Source organism: Schistocerca americana, chromosome 7 (assembly GCF_021461395.2).
Source record: "Schistocerca americana isolate TAMUIC-IGC-003095 chromosome 7, iqSchAmer2.1, whole genome shotgun sequence".
Taxonomy (NCBI): Eukaryota; Metazoa; Arthropoda; class Insecta; order Orthoptera; family Acrididae; genus Schistocerca; species Schistocerca americana.
The window spans coordinates 123,466,176-123,482,223 of NC_060125.1; the positions used below are offsets into that span (position 1 = coordinate 123,466,176).

At 41.7% G+C, this 16,048-nt stretch overlaps 1 protein-coding gene across 1 annotated transcript in view; it reads left to right on the forward strand.

Moving 5' to 3' along the window:
* Positions 1–16,048, forward strand: part of LOC124622775 (myrosinase 1-like) — a 55,520-nt gene that overhangs the window by 2,199 nt on the left and 37,273 nt on the right. Inside the window, exons 2-3 of the mRNA XM_047148567.1 lie at positions 4,634–4,728; positions 10,399–10,546. Of these exons, the coding sequence (XP_047004523.1) occupies positions 4,634–4,728; positions 10,399–10,546 (243 nt within the window). The remainder of the gene's footprint in view (positions 1–4,633; positions 4,729–10,398; positions 10,547–16,048) is intronic.

A 16,048-nucleotide genomic window follows, 5' to 3' on the forward strand; every position in this document is an offset into this window, starting at 1 on the left:
TGTCTTCTTCCTCTAAACAGAATGGGCTAACGTGCCATCAGTCTCCTTCTTTATCATAATGCCGAGGAAACACATCCGTTTTGTTCCACCTCCATGGTGAGTTTAATATTTTAATGTATGCCGTTGAGGCAGTTAAGAAATTCTTGTAGACTTTCTTCCCCATGCGGCAAAATCATGAACGATTCGTCCACATAGCGGTAGAACACTTTCGGTTTCAGACACGTCGTTACAAGAGCCGTTTTTTTCGAAGTATTCCATGAATAGATTTGCGATACATGGCGGCAGGGGGGAACCCATGGCTACTCCGTCTAACTGTTGGAAAAATGTGCCTCTGACCACGATGTCATCTTTGTCCAGACGTCCCTCGAAGTATCTTCACAAAATCTGTCGAGTTTTCGACATGGTGGGGACAATGACACACGAGAGGCTTCAATAACTGCGCCATGTGTTTGGCAATTCCATAAGTTGCTGAATTTATTGTGTCTGCTATTGGACGTAGTGGAGCTCTCTTCTTGTATATATCTACAAGCGTGACGATATCGTAGCTCTGGGATACAGCCTTCTAACCATATCCTTGTCCATGCCTGAGTTGTTTAGCAGTGAGATGGTCTTCTCTGTCACAGCTGATGTAGGACCCTTTGTAACCTCCCAACGGAAAAAATAGGTATAACATTTACATTTAGCGTAGTCTTCCAACAGTTTACTACTCCGTAACCTCACAATAATAACGTGACTAACCTCTCAATAAAATTGTGTCTCACTTATAACCTTTCAATAATTGACTGTGAATTTAAACTGGTAAATTTGGGACGTCAGCAGTGCTGCGTCATGGCCATTCTGAATAAATTGAAAATTCTTACCTCAATAAGGATGCCGGATAACGCGTATACATCTGCTCCTATAGAAATTTTTCTGGCACAGCCCAGTGCAATGCTGGCCGATAGATTTGTCATGCATAAAAAGAAACGACTGATTTTTCCTTACAATAATCGGGATGACCATGGATTGGAGAAATTAGTAAATTCTTTAAATTGAGATGAACGACTGTCAAAGGTTTATTTTTATAAGAAAGATTATTACTAAGAGATTTTTTTAAAAACATTTACATGGGACTTGATATAACAATAGTACACATGCGCGAGGCTGCTTTTACCTTATACTACAACGCTCAGGCACCGCCATCGCTGCACACGACCGTCCCAGCCAACTCCATACACCAGACTGCTAGCTACTACTACTACAACTAATACTAACACAGTTCCTACTGCAGCCAACACTGCCCTCTGGTCTGAGATTCTCTTATAGCTTACATATCGCAGGCAGCGCGTGAGAAATCCATCAAAATTACATCTGCTCGAGTGTGCTAGCAATAAGTTCCTTAGTCATGGACCTCTTACATCTCTTTTCACTTGTTTGTAAGCTGGATTCTGTAGAACGATCTCAGTCTTCTGCCAGTAGTCAACTGATCGTAGCACTACCGTCACATTGCCTTTGTCTGCCGCCAGGACGACCGTATCTTCGTCTTCTCGCAGGTCGCGTATCGCCCTGCATTCAGTCGTGGAGATACAGATTTTCGGCAGGAAATGACACGAACGCGGCACTTCGCCTGAAGATGACAAGTAGAAAATTTCTTGAAACGTTGTTGCAGAATGACGCTTTGACTGAGCTGATAACGCGAGAAGATTCGCCGAGAAAGTCTAAATTATGACACTGCTCAATTGTTTACGAAATATTTCTAATAGAGGCGCTTTCCCATTTGACCTATGTTTCGTATAGAGGGTTGCAGAAACAGTCTGAAAAGCTTGTAAGGGTATTGCAGGATAGGCTTCTACTGATAAATACTTGTTAAGGAAAAAAGTTTATACGTTGCACTGTTTCCGAGCTACAGTACTTTGAGTTGAAATTAGTCAATCAGGTTGTTGGGCACGAAAATTCAAGCGGAGCGCCAGATACAAGTAGTGTCATATACAATTAGCGTAGATGATAGCGCGCAAAACTGCTCAGCCTTTGCCTTGGGTTCGATCCTTGTTACCGTACCAAGTTCAGTTCTTGTGTCGTTCGATTTTACGAAAACAAACGGCGAATACGTTTTGCGGCACCGTCTCTGGCGGGCCTCATGGAATTGCTCGCGCAACGGCCTGATTGTCTAATTTCAATGTTAATAAACTCAGAAATGGTGCAACGTATCGAATTTTTTCTTAACTACTATTTCTCGGCACAGCCTACCCTACAACACTCTTACAAGCATTTCAGATTTCTTGACCTTTGAATTCCTTTCTAGCTCGAACAGCTAAATTTTATAAATTTTGAGATCGAAGTAGTAGATAAAGAATAATAGTTTTACAGGTAAGACTCAAGGAAAGATTAATTTTGTTCTACATGTTGTGTTTAATAGTGTTTTCTGTATGACGGTTACAATTTTTATAAATGAAAAAAACACGTGATACTGGAGTAATATTCCGCGATATTTATTATTTTCCTAACTACTTTTTGACTGTTATGCCAGTTTCAGATACAAACATAAATACGTGAGCAGTAAAAGTTTTGTGGAGATAAAGATTTTAAAATAGTGGAACTACAGAGTATCTCAGATGATTTCCAAAGATGGAAAATGTTAATGTTTGGTTTTGTATTAAAACATGAGGGATTACTTCATTAAAACTGTGATGTGAAAATATTTAGTTTGATAAAATATGTAACTTATTAAATAATGAACTACGCGAAAACTTGAAATAGTTGTTCTAAGAGGAAAAATAAATTGAAGAATATGTAGTAAACTTTGTAGACGTGCTCCAAGCTGATGACTGAACCAGGTAATCTTGTCCTAAAAAGGTCCAATCTTGCAAACAGGTACAGCGCAATATGTGGGACTAAACAGGTAAATGAAGCAATTTTTAATAGAGCAAGTGAAACTACCGTAAAATAAAGGAAAAAATTCAGTATTTCAGTACGAGGGGTAATTTAGAAAATAGTCTCGATGGATATATACCACATATGAAGCGGTTTCCTGATTTCGTCATTTTGGCCACCATATTTTAACACTCTTATTCATTTTAATAACATTTTTTGACGACGCCTAAGACCTCGAAATTGGTCGCAAAACAAACTAGGGACATACATAATTGATAGCGCCCAGGAATTCGCCAGAAGCATAAATTTCATCATTTTAGGATTTTAATTGTTCTCAGCAGCTTCTAATAGTTTTCTGGGGCTAGACTAATGCCAGCAGTTTATACCCATTGATTTAGGATTTTAATTGTTCTCAGCAGCTTCTAATAGTTTTCTGGGGCTAGACTAATGCCAGCAGTTTATACCCATTGAAGTCAAGATTGGTGTAAGCAAGGTTAGTTGCACAACCAACCAGTAAACTTGAAAAATTGTTTCTTCGCATTTATTTTCAAAAATGATATTCAAAAACCAAACCATCATTGGATGTGGTGCAGCGGTATGACAATAGATTTCAATTACCTATGTACCAATTCAGATTTAGCTCCTTTGTGATTTCGACAAATCGCTTAAGGTGGATGCTGGGATGGTTCCTATCGTTCCTCAATCGGATCCTGGGCCCTACCTGTAACTGTCTCATCATCAACACCATCTTTAATCTTCCTTTTTTTTTAGACACGTTTCAGAGTTCAGAGGAATGATGAATCTTAAATCATGCAATAAAACATAACGAATGAAGTACTCATTCTTCAAAGTAACTTTTTGGTCAATTGCACACACTGTGCGGACTGTCTAACTGTAACTCGTTTGTAATGTAGAAATATTTAGTTTCACAAAATACGTAACGTTTTAAATAATGAACTAAGTGAAAATTTGAAACAGTTGTTCTGAGCGGAAAAATAAATTGAACAATATGTAGTAAAATTTGGAGTCGTGCTCCAAGCAGATCATTATAAACGCCATCGTACCAGTGTTTATTGGGATCCTTGGAAATATTTTAGGTTTGTGGTGAATTTTAACAGATGCAGCAAATATACACACTGGTATTAGATTGGATGTTGTACACAGAAGTCTTCAGGTGTCTCTAAACTATAGAGCAAGGAGCCTAAGGGCTTTACGTCCGTTTTTCTTTTTAATTCAAGTAATTTACAAGTATGCTTATACATATAAAAATTGTTGCATAGCTAGATTTGTTATTATGAACATAAAACAAAAACAACTTTAATTTTACCAGTTGTGCCTCTCAAATAGGGACATCTGCCCCGAATCAGACACGTTTAAAACTAATACATAAATTGTAAATATATTTGAGAAATCCGTTCAGTAGATGTTGCTAGTTTCAGAAAAAATGTCATTCTACTGAGTTATTCACGGTTATATTAAGTACTTCCGCCTCTTTCAATAATAAGAGAAATAATAATCTAATGGAGCCAAGTATGAAGAAATGACCATGAAAATTATTATAAGTGTTTCTTTAAATGTAAATCAGGAACCAAATGTAGTTTAGACAGTTCCTCAATCGTTTCAGTATAAACTTTGTGTGATCTATTGTTGGAATTGCACATTCAACAACTTAAACGTAGCATAAATGATGTACAATAACTGGTATTATTTCCTGATGCGAAGCTAAAGGAATTCACCCAGATGTAATGAAATATTTAACAGTTTTATCTCAAATTTGTTTCAGGTTCTGTGGGAATGACATTTAGCAGCCTACATTACGAACCGTATACAAACTCTACTGAAGACATAGAAGCAACTGAGAGACAAAGACAGTTTAAGGTGAGTCAGCGAAGTGTTTGAGAGAGCTACAAAGTTATTAGCTACCAGTCAAATTGTAATTACACGTGTTTTCATTTTATGACGATGTTCTTCAATATCTTTCTATTAACGAAAAACAAGAAATAGAAAATTGTGGCTATAGACTGGATCTAAATTCCAGTGAACTTGGTGCTACACTACACTAAAATTATGCTTACCTACCTTTCTTACTGGGCCCAGAAGTCAACTTTCGAATTCGTGTAAAAGTAGGGTCCGCTTTAACACCCTTTATAGAGCATTCTCTGTTTGACATAATTACGGCACGTCAAGAAACCTCGGGAGAAATCAGCCAGAGAAGAAATCTGTTGAATCTACCATCAACTACAAAACAACATGTGTAGTGTAATGTGCTGCGAATACATAGAAAGAAAGATCCCTTATCATTTAGCTAAAAATATAGCAGGTCAGCAACTGGAAGCAGTTAATTCCATAAATTATCTGGGAGTACGCATTAGGAGTGATTTGAAATGGAATGATCATATGAATTTGACCGTCGGTAAAGCAGATGACAGACTGAGAGTCATTGGAAGAATCCTAAGGCAATGCAATCCGAAAACAAAGGATGTATGTTACAGTACGCTTGTTCGCCCACTGCTGGAATACTGCTCAGCAGTGTGGGATCCGTACCAGATAGAGTTGATAGAAGAGATAGAGAAGATCCAACGGAGAGCAGCGCGCTTCGTTACAGGATCATTTAGCAATCACGAATGCGTTACGGAGATGACAGATAAACTGCAGTGGAAGACTCTGCAGGAGAGACGCTCAGTAGCTCGGTACGGGCTTTTGTTGAAGTTTCGAGAACATACCTTCACCGAGGAGTCAAGCAGTATATTGCTCCCTCCTACGTATATCTCGCGAAGAGACCATACGGATAAAATCAGAGAGATTAGAGCCCACACAGAGGCATACCGACAATCCTTCTTTCCACGAACAATACGAGACTGGAATAGAAGGGAGAACCGATAGAGGTACTCAAGGTACCCTCCGCCACACACCGTCAGGTGGCTTGCGGAGTATGGATGTAGATGTAGATGTAGATGTGCTATATAGACTACGACTGAGATGCGGTAGCTTGTAGTACTCTTGCTTCAGAGAATGTTACTATTCCGACATAGTCTGTGCCTAGCACCGCATCACAAATACTCATGACAGAAAACCAAGAAGTCAGAAGACGGCTTCCCTACCAGTTCCGTGCGACGTTACGGAGCCCATGGTAAACATAATCCTTACAGACTCGAGCATAAATACTCACACATGAAGATAGAGCGCAGTAAAAAAACTCCTCTGGCAATTGGGTCTTTCAAAGAAATAGTTCAACATGCAGAGCACTGCAACTGGCATGCGAAAAACCCACTTCACAAAGTTAGAACAATATTATCCATTCACTAACCGTATTGTGTCGCAGCAATATGATCCTCAGTAGTTCAAGGACTCACTCTCGGAAACGACGCAAGAGGAGCACACGGCGTAGGCGAATTTACTTGGTCTGGATAGAAGCAAAATCCTGAATGAGCAAATCAGCCCCTGAATTCATATTTAACTGTTTAATGTTCACACTCATACAAAATAAACTTCTCGAAACTGTCTTAATTCTAACTGGCTGTTTATTCTACAGTGACTACTGGACGCTAACGCTGCACCTTCCCCCCACCCTAGCTCCCCTCCCCCTCCCCTCTCCCCAAATCCACCGATTTTGTCTCTACGCCCTCAGCTAGGCGAGAATCCGCACAGGCGACAAAATTAGGCGTTACTAATACTGCCAGATGTAAAATTTAAACATAACTGTCCCATGGGATTTACTGTAGATTTGTTTCCCCATAAAAACTATTAATTGTCATCTCACTGTTTTTCTTCCCTTTCTCTCCGCTTGTTGGATGTCTTCGCACATAGTGCACATCGCATTTTTTGGAAATCCCAAGTCCATCCACGCCCATGTTCTACAACATTCACGGCGCCCTGCACAGTGCTCTCACAGGGACTCTTTCCGGTGACGCTCCGACTAAGTGTCACCAACTACACCAACAATGCGCCTCTTAAGTCTTCTCCTGATGCGACTCTGAATGCTGTTACCTTCTGGGGGCGTCCCTCTGAATATGACATATGCTGTATTGAATATAATCAATGTACAGATTACTTATTCATTTTTAACCACAATAATTGTACATCCGACCCCGACCCCCCCCCCCCCCCCCCCCCCCCCCCCCTAGCACGGAAAATATCGCATTTCATTCAGGCGTATTGAAAGACTCATCTATTGATCTTAAACTCAAATTAAAATTTACGTTGCTTTCTGGGATTAGGAATGCTAATGGACACAAAGATTCCAGGTTAGCCTAAGTCACAAAAACAGTATAGTTTGCCACGTTTCACCTGTTAGAAACTTCTATAGAGTAAACTGAGATGGCGGGATGTTCAACACACCAGCAACTTCCTAAGATCTCATAATTTCATGTTTTATGTTCAACCGTTTTTCCGTTGTCAAATTCCAGCGCCCATCACAGTTAAATTTTCGTCTCACTTAACGAAATCAACTATTTCTTTAATCCCATAATACACTCGTTAAGTCTCTTTAATATCTATGGTGCTAGTAGACACACCTGTACCAATGTGATGGGTCTTGGGTTTTATCTATCTTGGCTATGCATTCGTCATTCCTTTCACAGCCTTTACCGACATTACAACTTTTTTCTTGATTATTTGACCTAAAACTCCGTTACACCTAGATCTCTTGTTAACAACCTTCCACCCACCTGGACACGAATCCTGTTCTTGCCACCACACTTCATTAGATCCCATTATATCTAGCTGCGACATCCACAATGAGATTTTCACTGTGCAGCGGAGTGTGCGCTGATATGAAACTTCCTGGCAGACTAAAGCTGTGTGCAGACCGTGACTCGAACTCGGGACCTTTGCCTTTCGCGGGCAAGTGCTCGGCTGTAAATAGCCATCTTCGGTGCATTTTCGTTACAATTCAACAGACTCTTGGCAGTTTTAATCTCGCAGGAAGTTTCATAACTGCGACATATTAGTTTCTATTTTCAACTTCTCCAACCAGTCCTCACGATCAAGGAATCTAAAATTCAACACTTCGACCTTCAGAATACCAGACTTGTTTTATCCAGATGACATCCTCCTGAGAAGGCCCCTCCTACAAATACGAATGAAGGACATTCCTATCTCCGAAATTTTTTAACCAAGAGCAATGTTATCATCACAGAACCATTAATGTAGAGCCGAATAATCTCGGAAAACATAATAGCTCTAGTTTCCCCTTCTTTTCAGCTGTTCGCAGCACCAATATAGGAAGACTACGTAGGATAATGTTACAAGGCTACATAAATTTTGATTCCATTAGTAACCGTTGTGCACAGCGACTGTAGATTATATGGAAGAAGAGGCACACAGCAGTCAGTCACAATTCCATTAGTTTTTATTATGCTTTCAGATCTAGATTTCGGCTGTAAACAGCCATCTTCGGTGCATTTTCATTACAATTCAACAGACTCTTGGCAGTTCATGGCACCATATGTTCTTGCTGGTGTATAGACACATGTCTATTTATTGCCGAAATCTAGATTTGCAGGCTAATAAAAACTAATGGCATTGCGACTGATTGTTGTGTACGTTTCCTTCCATAAGACCACGTCAGCCAATCATCTAGACTGTTGCCCCTGCAACTATGAAAAGGTTGCTGCCTCTCTTCAGGAACCGCAGGTTAGTTCGTCGTCTCCGCAGATGTCCTTCCGATGTGGTTACTTACACGCTACACTCAGTTGCATTTTGTTGCTTATTCTTCAGTATTAAACTGAGGGACTTTGATTTAAATGTGCCATAGCCTGCCACCTATCTACGAATACTATAGTCAACGATATGATTATAATGGCTTTAGAATGTCTGTTGGAACATCCCTTTTCATATAAATTTTGGCCACGAAGTGAAACTCTTCCATATTTAAGGTGCAACTCATTTTATTAACTCTAAAGAGTTCTAATGGAATCCAGTTGCATATCTATGATCAGATCTTTCGGTTCTTTGTCAAAATTGACCACTGATCTGGAAATCCTGTATTCTAACTGGTCGACATTTTACAGACTCTTCACAATGTACACACATCAAAAAAAGATTTGCCTCGCCCCGGTTTCCAGAACTCCAGAAGGTAGACTTTGACTGGATATTGTATCACAGACACAGTCCCTTGAATTTTCAGAGATGTCACTAAACCCGCCCAAAGATGTAAAAAAACCATACATGAGTGGGTCCGACAGCCAATCAGTTCCAGTCATTCCACCAGGAAGGAGGTACGCGGCTCGTATTGTCTGCAGTTCAACCTGCCTAGACGGTCAATACCGCCGTTCGATCGTGTCCGTATTGCTACTTTGTGCAAGGACGGGCTCTCAACAAGGGAAGTGTCCAGGCGTCTCGGAGTGAACCAAAGCTATGTTGTTCGGACATGGAGGAGATCAGAGAGACAGAAACTGTCGATGACATGCCTCGCTCAGGCCGCCGAAGAGCTACTACTGCAGTGGATGACCGATACCTACGGATTATGGCTCGAAGAAACCCCGACAGCAACGCCACCATGTTGAATAATGATATTCGTGCAGCCACAGGACGCCGTGTTCCAACTCAAACAATGCGCAATAGGCTGCATGTTGCTTCACTCCCGACGTCCATGGCGAGGTCCATCTTTGCAACCACGACTCCATGCAGCGCGGTACAGATGGGCCTAACGACATGCCGAATCAACCGCTCAGGATTGGCATCACGTTCTCTTCACCGATGAGTGTCGCATATGCCTTCAACCCGACAATCGTCAGAGACGTGTTTGGAGCCAACCCGGTCAGGCTGAACGCCTTACACACACTGTCCAGTGAGTGCAGCAAGGTAGAGGTCCCCTGCTGTTTTGGGGTGGCATTATGTGGGGTCGCGTACGCTGCTGGTGGTCATGGAAGCCGTCGTAACGGCTGTACGATACGTGAATGCCATCCTCCGACCGATAGTGCAAGCATATCGGCAGCATATTGGCGAGACATTCGTCTTCATGGACGACAATTGGCGATCCATCGTGAACATCTCGTGAATGACATCTTTCAGGATAACGACATCCCTCGACCAGAGTAGCCAGCATGTTATCCAGGCATAAACATTATTGAACATGCCTGGGATAGCTTGAAAAGGGCTGCTTATGGACGAGGTGACCCACCAACCACTCTGAGGGATCTACACCGAATCGCCCTTGAGGGGTGGAACAATCTGGACCAACAGTGCCTTGATGAACTTGTGGATAGTATACCACCACAAATACAGGCATACATTAATGCACATGATATGCCACTGGATATTAGAGGAACCGGTGTGTACAGCAGTCTAGACCACCACCTCTGAAGGTCTCGCTGCATGGTGGCACAACATGAATTGTGTGGTTTTCATGAGCAATAAAAAGGGCGGAAATGATGTTTATGTAGATCTCTGTTACAATTTTCTGTACAGGTTCCGGAAATCTCGGAACCGAGGAGAGGCAAAACTTTTTTTGATGTGTGTATTTCTAGAATGTATGGTAGAAATTAGTATGCACATCGATATATTTTTGTGGGAAAAAATTAAAACGTAGCATTTTTCGCTCATTAGCTTGGGATTTTCGCCCACCCTATCTACAGTCAGGAGGGCGACTACCCTGCAGTAGTGCGGGAAAGGGTGGACAACAACAGCAAAGCAGAAGGACTAGCGCGCTCAAGGCTGCCAAAATTCACGCAGGAGGAAATCGAATACATTAGAGGTGAGTGATAACTGTGCTATTCGAGGTATTGTGGCGTTCTCTGCAGCTGCATTGCGGTTGAAAGAAATTTCGAAGAAGGGCATTATGAGAAAAGTATATCCATGATCATAAAATTTGCAGAATAGGTTTTCGTTCATTATTTTACAAGGCATGTGAATGAATTTAGTCTGCATTTATTCACCATTTGCATCTAAAAATCTAAATATATTCTTCAAACGCGATAGCCATGCCTCTTAACAATAAGACTTATAATTAAATGTTGTAATAATTATCCGTAATCCACGTTTCTGTTTATATGAACCGCGTAGTGATACATTTTTTTGAGTAGGTGCAGGTGTGTAGAGGAGCTGCATTACTTGACCCTATATGTTGTCTTGCTGTATCTGTACAGGAAATTTCGAGAAAGATCTTAGAGCTGCCGATATATTACCGATAGCATCTTTGTAATACTTATTTCATTTAAATGAAGCAGCTGTGCGTTGAAGTCATCAATATAATTAATTATGTGAGCAACTATGTCTGCATTCGATCTTAACTACTTCATAACAGTATTATTCAGTTGCCAGAATTGTTCGATTGCGGTTTACTACGTTCTGAATGCTAGAAGGGTGGGAGGGGGAAGGGGGGGAGTGATTGTGGTTGGGATGCGAGAATACGTGAGCCTTTAAACCGCTCCAACATCTTGAATTGAGACTCTTCTTCTACAGAACCTGTACCGTGCACTCTGATCTTTGAACAATGCCTGATCTCTCCTGCCGGCTGCAATAACCAAAACCTACTGATAACCGATTACAGGGCGGTCGGAAACTGTCTGAGAAGCTTGTAAGCGTGTTGTAGAGTAGGATGCGCTGAGAAAAAATTGTTAATATTAAAATTCCTCTGTCCTTCAACAAAGAAGAAGATGAATGGAATATAATGTCTGTTAACTAGCCTGATTACTGTAAACAGCTGACAAAGAAACTTTGTGCAGTACTAGAATATTCTATCAACGTATAATGTCGCACTGAGAAAGTATTTTAACTTTTTCAGATTCACAAAATATTACAACATTCTTCTTGGCATTATTTTCTAGCAAGAAATTTGTCCCCTTAGTAGTTTCCACATTTAGTGTGTTGATAACATTATGAACCCCTTCAACATTCGTCGGCAATTTCGGCAGAATTTTCCGCCTACCTGGGTAAATAAATTTACGAAAGCTGTCGAAATTTCTGTTATTTTTTGCGTATCTTCTCCTTTTAAATTAGCTTTCATGGGCTCCCACAAAAATCTTCTGTGGCTTTTCTCTTCATCATACGAATTATTTTTTTGCCTTCGAATTTTGTCATAAGGAATTTCCTTGTGGCCAAGGTCTTCTTGAATCTCCACGACATCCAGTTTCATAATAGAAACAGTTTTAATAAGGCTTCTGCAACCCCTAAACATGCATGTGCATTGCGCTCTATCACTTTTCAGAACTTTTTGAAACCCGAAGGTGTTACCTTTCGGAAGTAATATTTTCCCTCCCATTCTGCTTAATGAAACTGCAAGCGCGTCGGAGCTCATGTCCACTGTAAAAAGATCTAAGACACGAGCCCATAAACCGCTATGAGGCCTCGGGGATATTACCTGCAGGCCACTTGTCTATTTCGAGAGGAGTGGGGCCTGTTACCTGGGGACCTATTTGGTTTCGGGAGGTACAACTCCTGCATCCTTGTAGCCTACAACGCACGAATACCCGGTGTTTATCACTGAATACCAGTATTTGAGAATGAGAGCACTTAATCACTTGCAACACACTTTACACTTAATTTGAAACGGTTAAGAAACGTTTCCTCGCTGACAAGCCCCAAAAAAAGAAGAAAGAAAAAAAGTTTATCGCTTACTACATTTTCGCAGTTAATGCAGTAAAACTGCCGCATGAAGCATGATGCTTTAATTTCTTACTTTTGAACGGCTAACTGTATTCACGATGCATTTTTGCAGACAGTTTTCAAATATACCACAAAATGGGCCCAAAAAACTACACTAGTGGCCTTTAAAATTGCTACGCCAGGAAGATGACGTGCTCCAGACACGAAATTTAACCGACAGGAAGAAGATGCTGTGATAAGCAAATGGTTTCTCATACACAAACAGCTGTTGACCGGCGTTGCCTAGTGAAACGTTGTTGTGGTGCCTCGTGTAAGGAGGAGAAATGCGTACCATCACGTTTCCAACATTGATAAAAGTCGGATTGTAGCCTATTGCGATTGCGGTTTACCGTATCAAGACATTGCTGCTCGCGTTGGTGGAGATCCAATGACTGTTAGCAGAATATGGAATCGGAGGGTTCAGGAGGGTAATACGGAACGCCGTGCTGGATCCCAGCGGCCTCGTATCTCTAGCAGTCGAGATGACAGGCATCTTATCCGCATGGCTGTAACGGATCGTGAAGCCACGTCTCGATCCCTGAGTCAACAGATGGGGACGTTTGCAAGACAACAACCATCTTCACGAACAGTTCGACGACGTTTGTAGCAGCATGGACTATCAGCTTGGAGACCATGACTGCGGTTACCCTTGACGCTGCATCACAGACAGGAGCGCCTGCAATGGTGTACTCAACGACGAACCTGGGTGCACGAATGGCAAAACGTCATTTTTTCGGATGAATGAAGGTTCTGTTTACAGCATCATGATGGTCGCATCCGTGTTTGGCTACATCGCGGTGAACGCACATTGGAAGCGTGTATTCGTCATCGCCATACTGGTGTATCACCCGGCGTGATGGTATGGGGTGCCATTGGTTATACGTCTCTGTCACCTCTTGTTCGCACTGACGGCACTTTGAACGGTGGACGTTACATTTCAGATGTGTTACGACCCGTGGCTCTACCCTTCATTCAATTCCTGCGAAACCCTACATTTCAGCAGGATATTGCACGACCGCATGTTGCAGGTCCTGTAGAGCCTTTATGGATACAGAAAACGTTCGACAGCTGCACTGCTCGGCACATTCTCCAGATCTCCCACCAATTTAAAACGTCTGGTCAATGGTGGCCGAGCAACTGGCTCGTCACAATACGCCAGTCACTACTTTTGATGAACTGTGGTATCGTGTTGAAGCAGCATGGGCAGCTGTACATGTACACGCCATCCAAGCTCTGTTTGACTCAATGGGCAGGCGTATCAAGGTCGTTATTACGGCCAGAGGTGGTTGTTCTGCGAACTGATTTCTCAGGATCTATCCACCCAAAGCGCATGAAAATGTAATCACATGTCAGTTCTAGTATAATATATTTGTCCAATGAATACCCGTTTGTCATGTGCATTTCTTCTTGGTGTAGTAATTTTAATGGCCAGTAGTGTATTTCAACGTACGAGACGTAGTTCAGAAGGTATGAATGACGTCATAAACACTGAGATGCTTGAGAAACTGCTGCATCATGCATGACATTTTAGTTTATTGCTTGTGTACTAGCAACTACATTTACAACACATTTCACAGACAGTAGCCACATATACCACACGATGTACCTGTGAAGTTACATCATTGTGCAGCATACAGTTCAGGAGACATGACATCTCAAACATCAAGCTGCGTGAAACTGAAACTGCAGGGTGAAATTCGCTGGAGATACAAGTGAAACATGTGCACAAACAGGTGTGAAATATGTTAAATATATGTGCAATATATCTGACATGTGCCTACGCACCACTGGAACGATTTCAACTAAATTTGTGTATTTGGTACACATACGTATTATTGGTCAAATTGCATGCTATGGAATATTGTCTTAGTTACGTGACTGGCTTCCTGATTTCCTGTAAGAGAGATCACAGTTCGTAGAGGTAGTGTAACAGGGCCTCTGTTGTTCCTTATCAATAAAAACGATTTAGGATGCAATCTCAGCAGCAGTCTTGTTTGCAGATGATGCTGTCGTTTATCGTCTAGTAAAGTCATCAGTTGATCAGAACAGACTGCAAAACGATTTAGAAAAGATACCTGTATGATTTGGAAATTGGCATTTTACCCTAAACAACGTAAAGTGGGAGGTCATCCAAACGAGTGCTATAAGGAAACCGTTAAACTTCGGTTACACGATAAATCAGTCAAATATAAAGGCCGTAAATTCAGCTGAATACCTGGGCATTACAATTACGAACAACTGAAATTGAAAGAATAAATAGAAAATGTTATGGGGAAGGCGAACCAAAGTCTGCGCTTTATTGGAAGCACGCTTAGAGGATGCAACAGACCTATTAAAGAGACTGCCTACACTACGCATGTCCGCCCTCTTTTGAGGTACTGCTGCGCAGTGTAAAGTCCATACCAGATAGGATTACCGGTGTACATCGAGTAAGTACAAAGAAGAGCAGCATATTATGTATTATCGAAAAATAGCGGAGAGAGTGTCTGAGATATGATACAGGATTTGGGGTGGGCATCATTAAAACAAAGGCGTTTTTCGTTGCGGCAAAATTTTCTCACGAAATTTCAAACATTAAATTTGTCCTCTGAATGCGAAAATATTTTGTTGACGCCGGCCTATATAGGGAGAAATGCTAGTCATAATAAAATAAGGGAATTATTGTGTAGGTGCCAGTCTCTTAAGAGTGATTTGCAGGATACCCATGTAGCGGTAAATGTACAGTCTGGAATGACATACTGTTAGGATGAGAACCACCAACCACTATTAGGGTGAACGTGATAACGTGGAGACATAAGGAGGAGGAGGAAGTGACAGGTAGCTGTGGGAAAGGCGGAGAAGGGCACGAATAGGGGGAAACAGGAGCTGGACAGAGAGAAATGAGCAGAGAGAAAGAGAGAGAGGAGAGGAGGAGCTGGACAGAGAGAGGAAAGAGCGTGTAGACAGAGACAGGTTACCGAAGACACAGGCAGACAGAGCGGGGGGGGGGGGGGGGTGAGATGAACAGAGGAGGAGGAGGAAATGGATGGGAAGAGGAGGAGATGGACAGCGAGAAGAGATGGATAGAGAAAAGAACTAGGAGAGGGGGGTGCAGGAGTTGAACAGAAAGATGGATGAGGAGGAGGTTGACTAATAGAAGACTGGAATAAATACATACACCAGCAACGCCACGTACTCAGCTAGTGAGTATTGATTCGTAAAGGACCACGAATTAAATTGGGCATGTGTTAGCTTTCTGGTTATAGCATCCAGCGCTGCAATTAGGACGTTTCCTCGTTTCTGTAATTGTTTCCTGAGAGCCTAAAGAACCTGTAAAGTACGTGACTCAAAATGTAATTCATGAATACATCTTTATCACAGCCCAATAACGTGCTAAATCTGTCCACGCGATATGTAACCAACAGCAATTGCCGAAACAGATCCGTTCACCTCCCTTGACCGGACCTGAAATCTAATCATCTGCAAAGGAAACTCGCTTGCTATCAATGTGCTGTGAGACTGGAATGCAGTAACTAATTTCCGACGCACCCTCAGTGTAGACTGGCAATGGCAAAGAAAGCGTTTCTGAACTAGAGAAATTTGTTAACATCGAGTATTGATTTAAGTGTCAGGA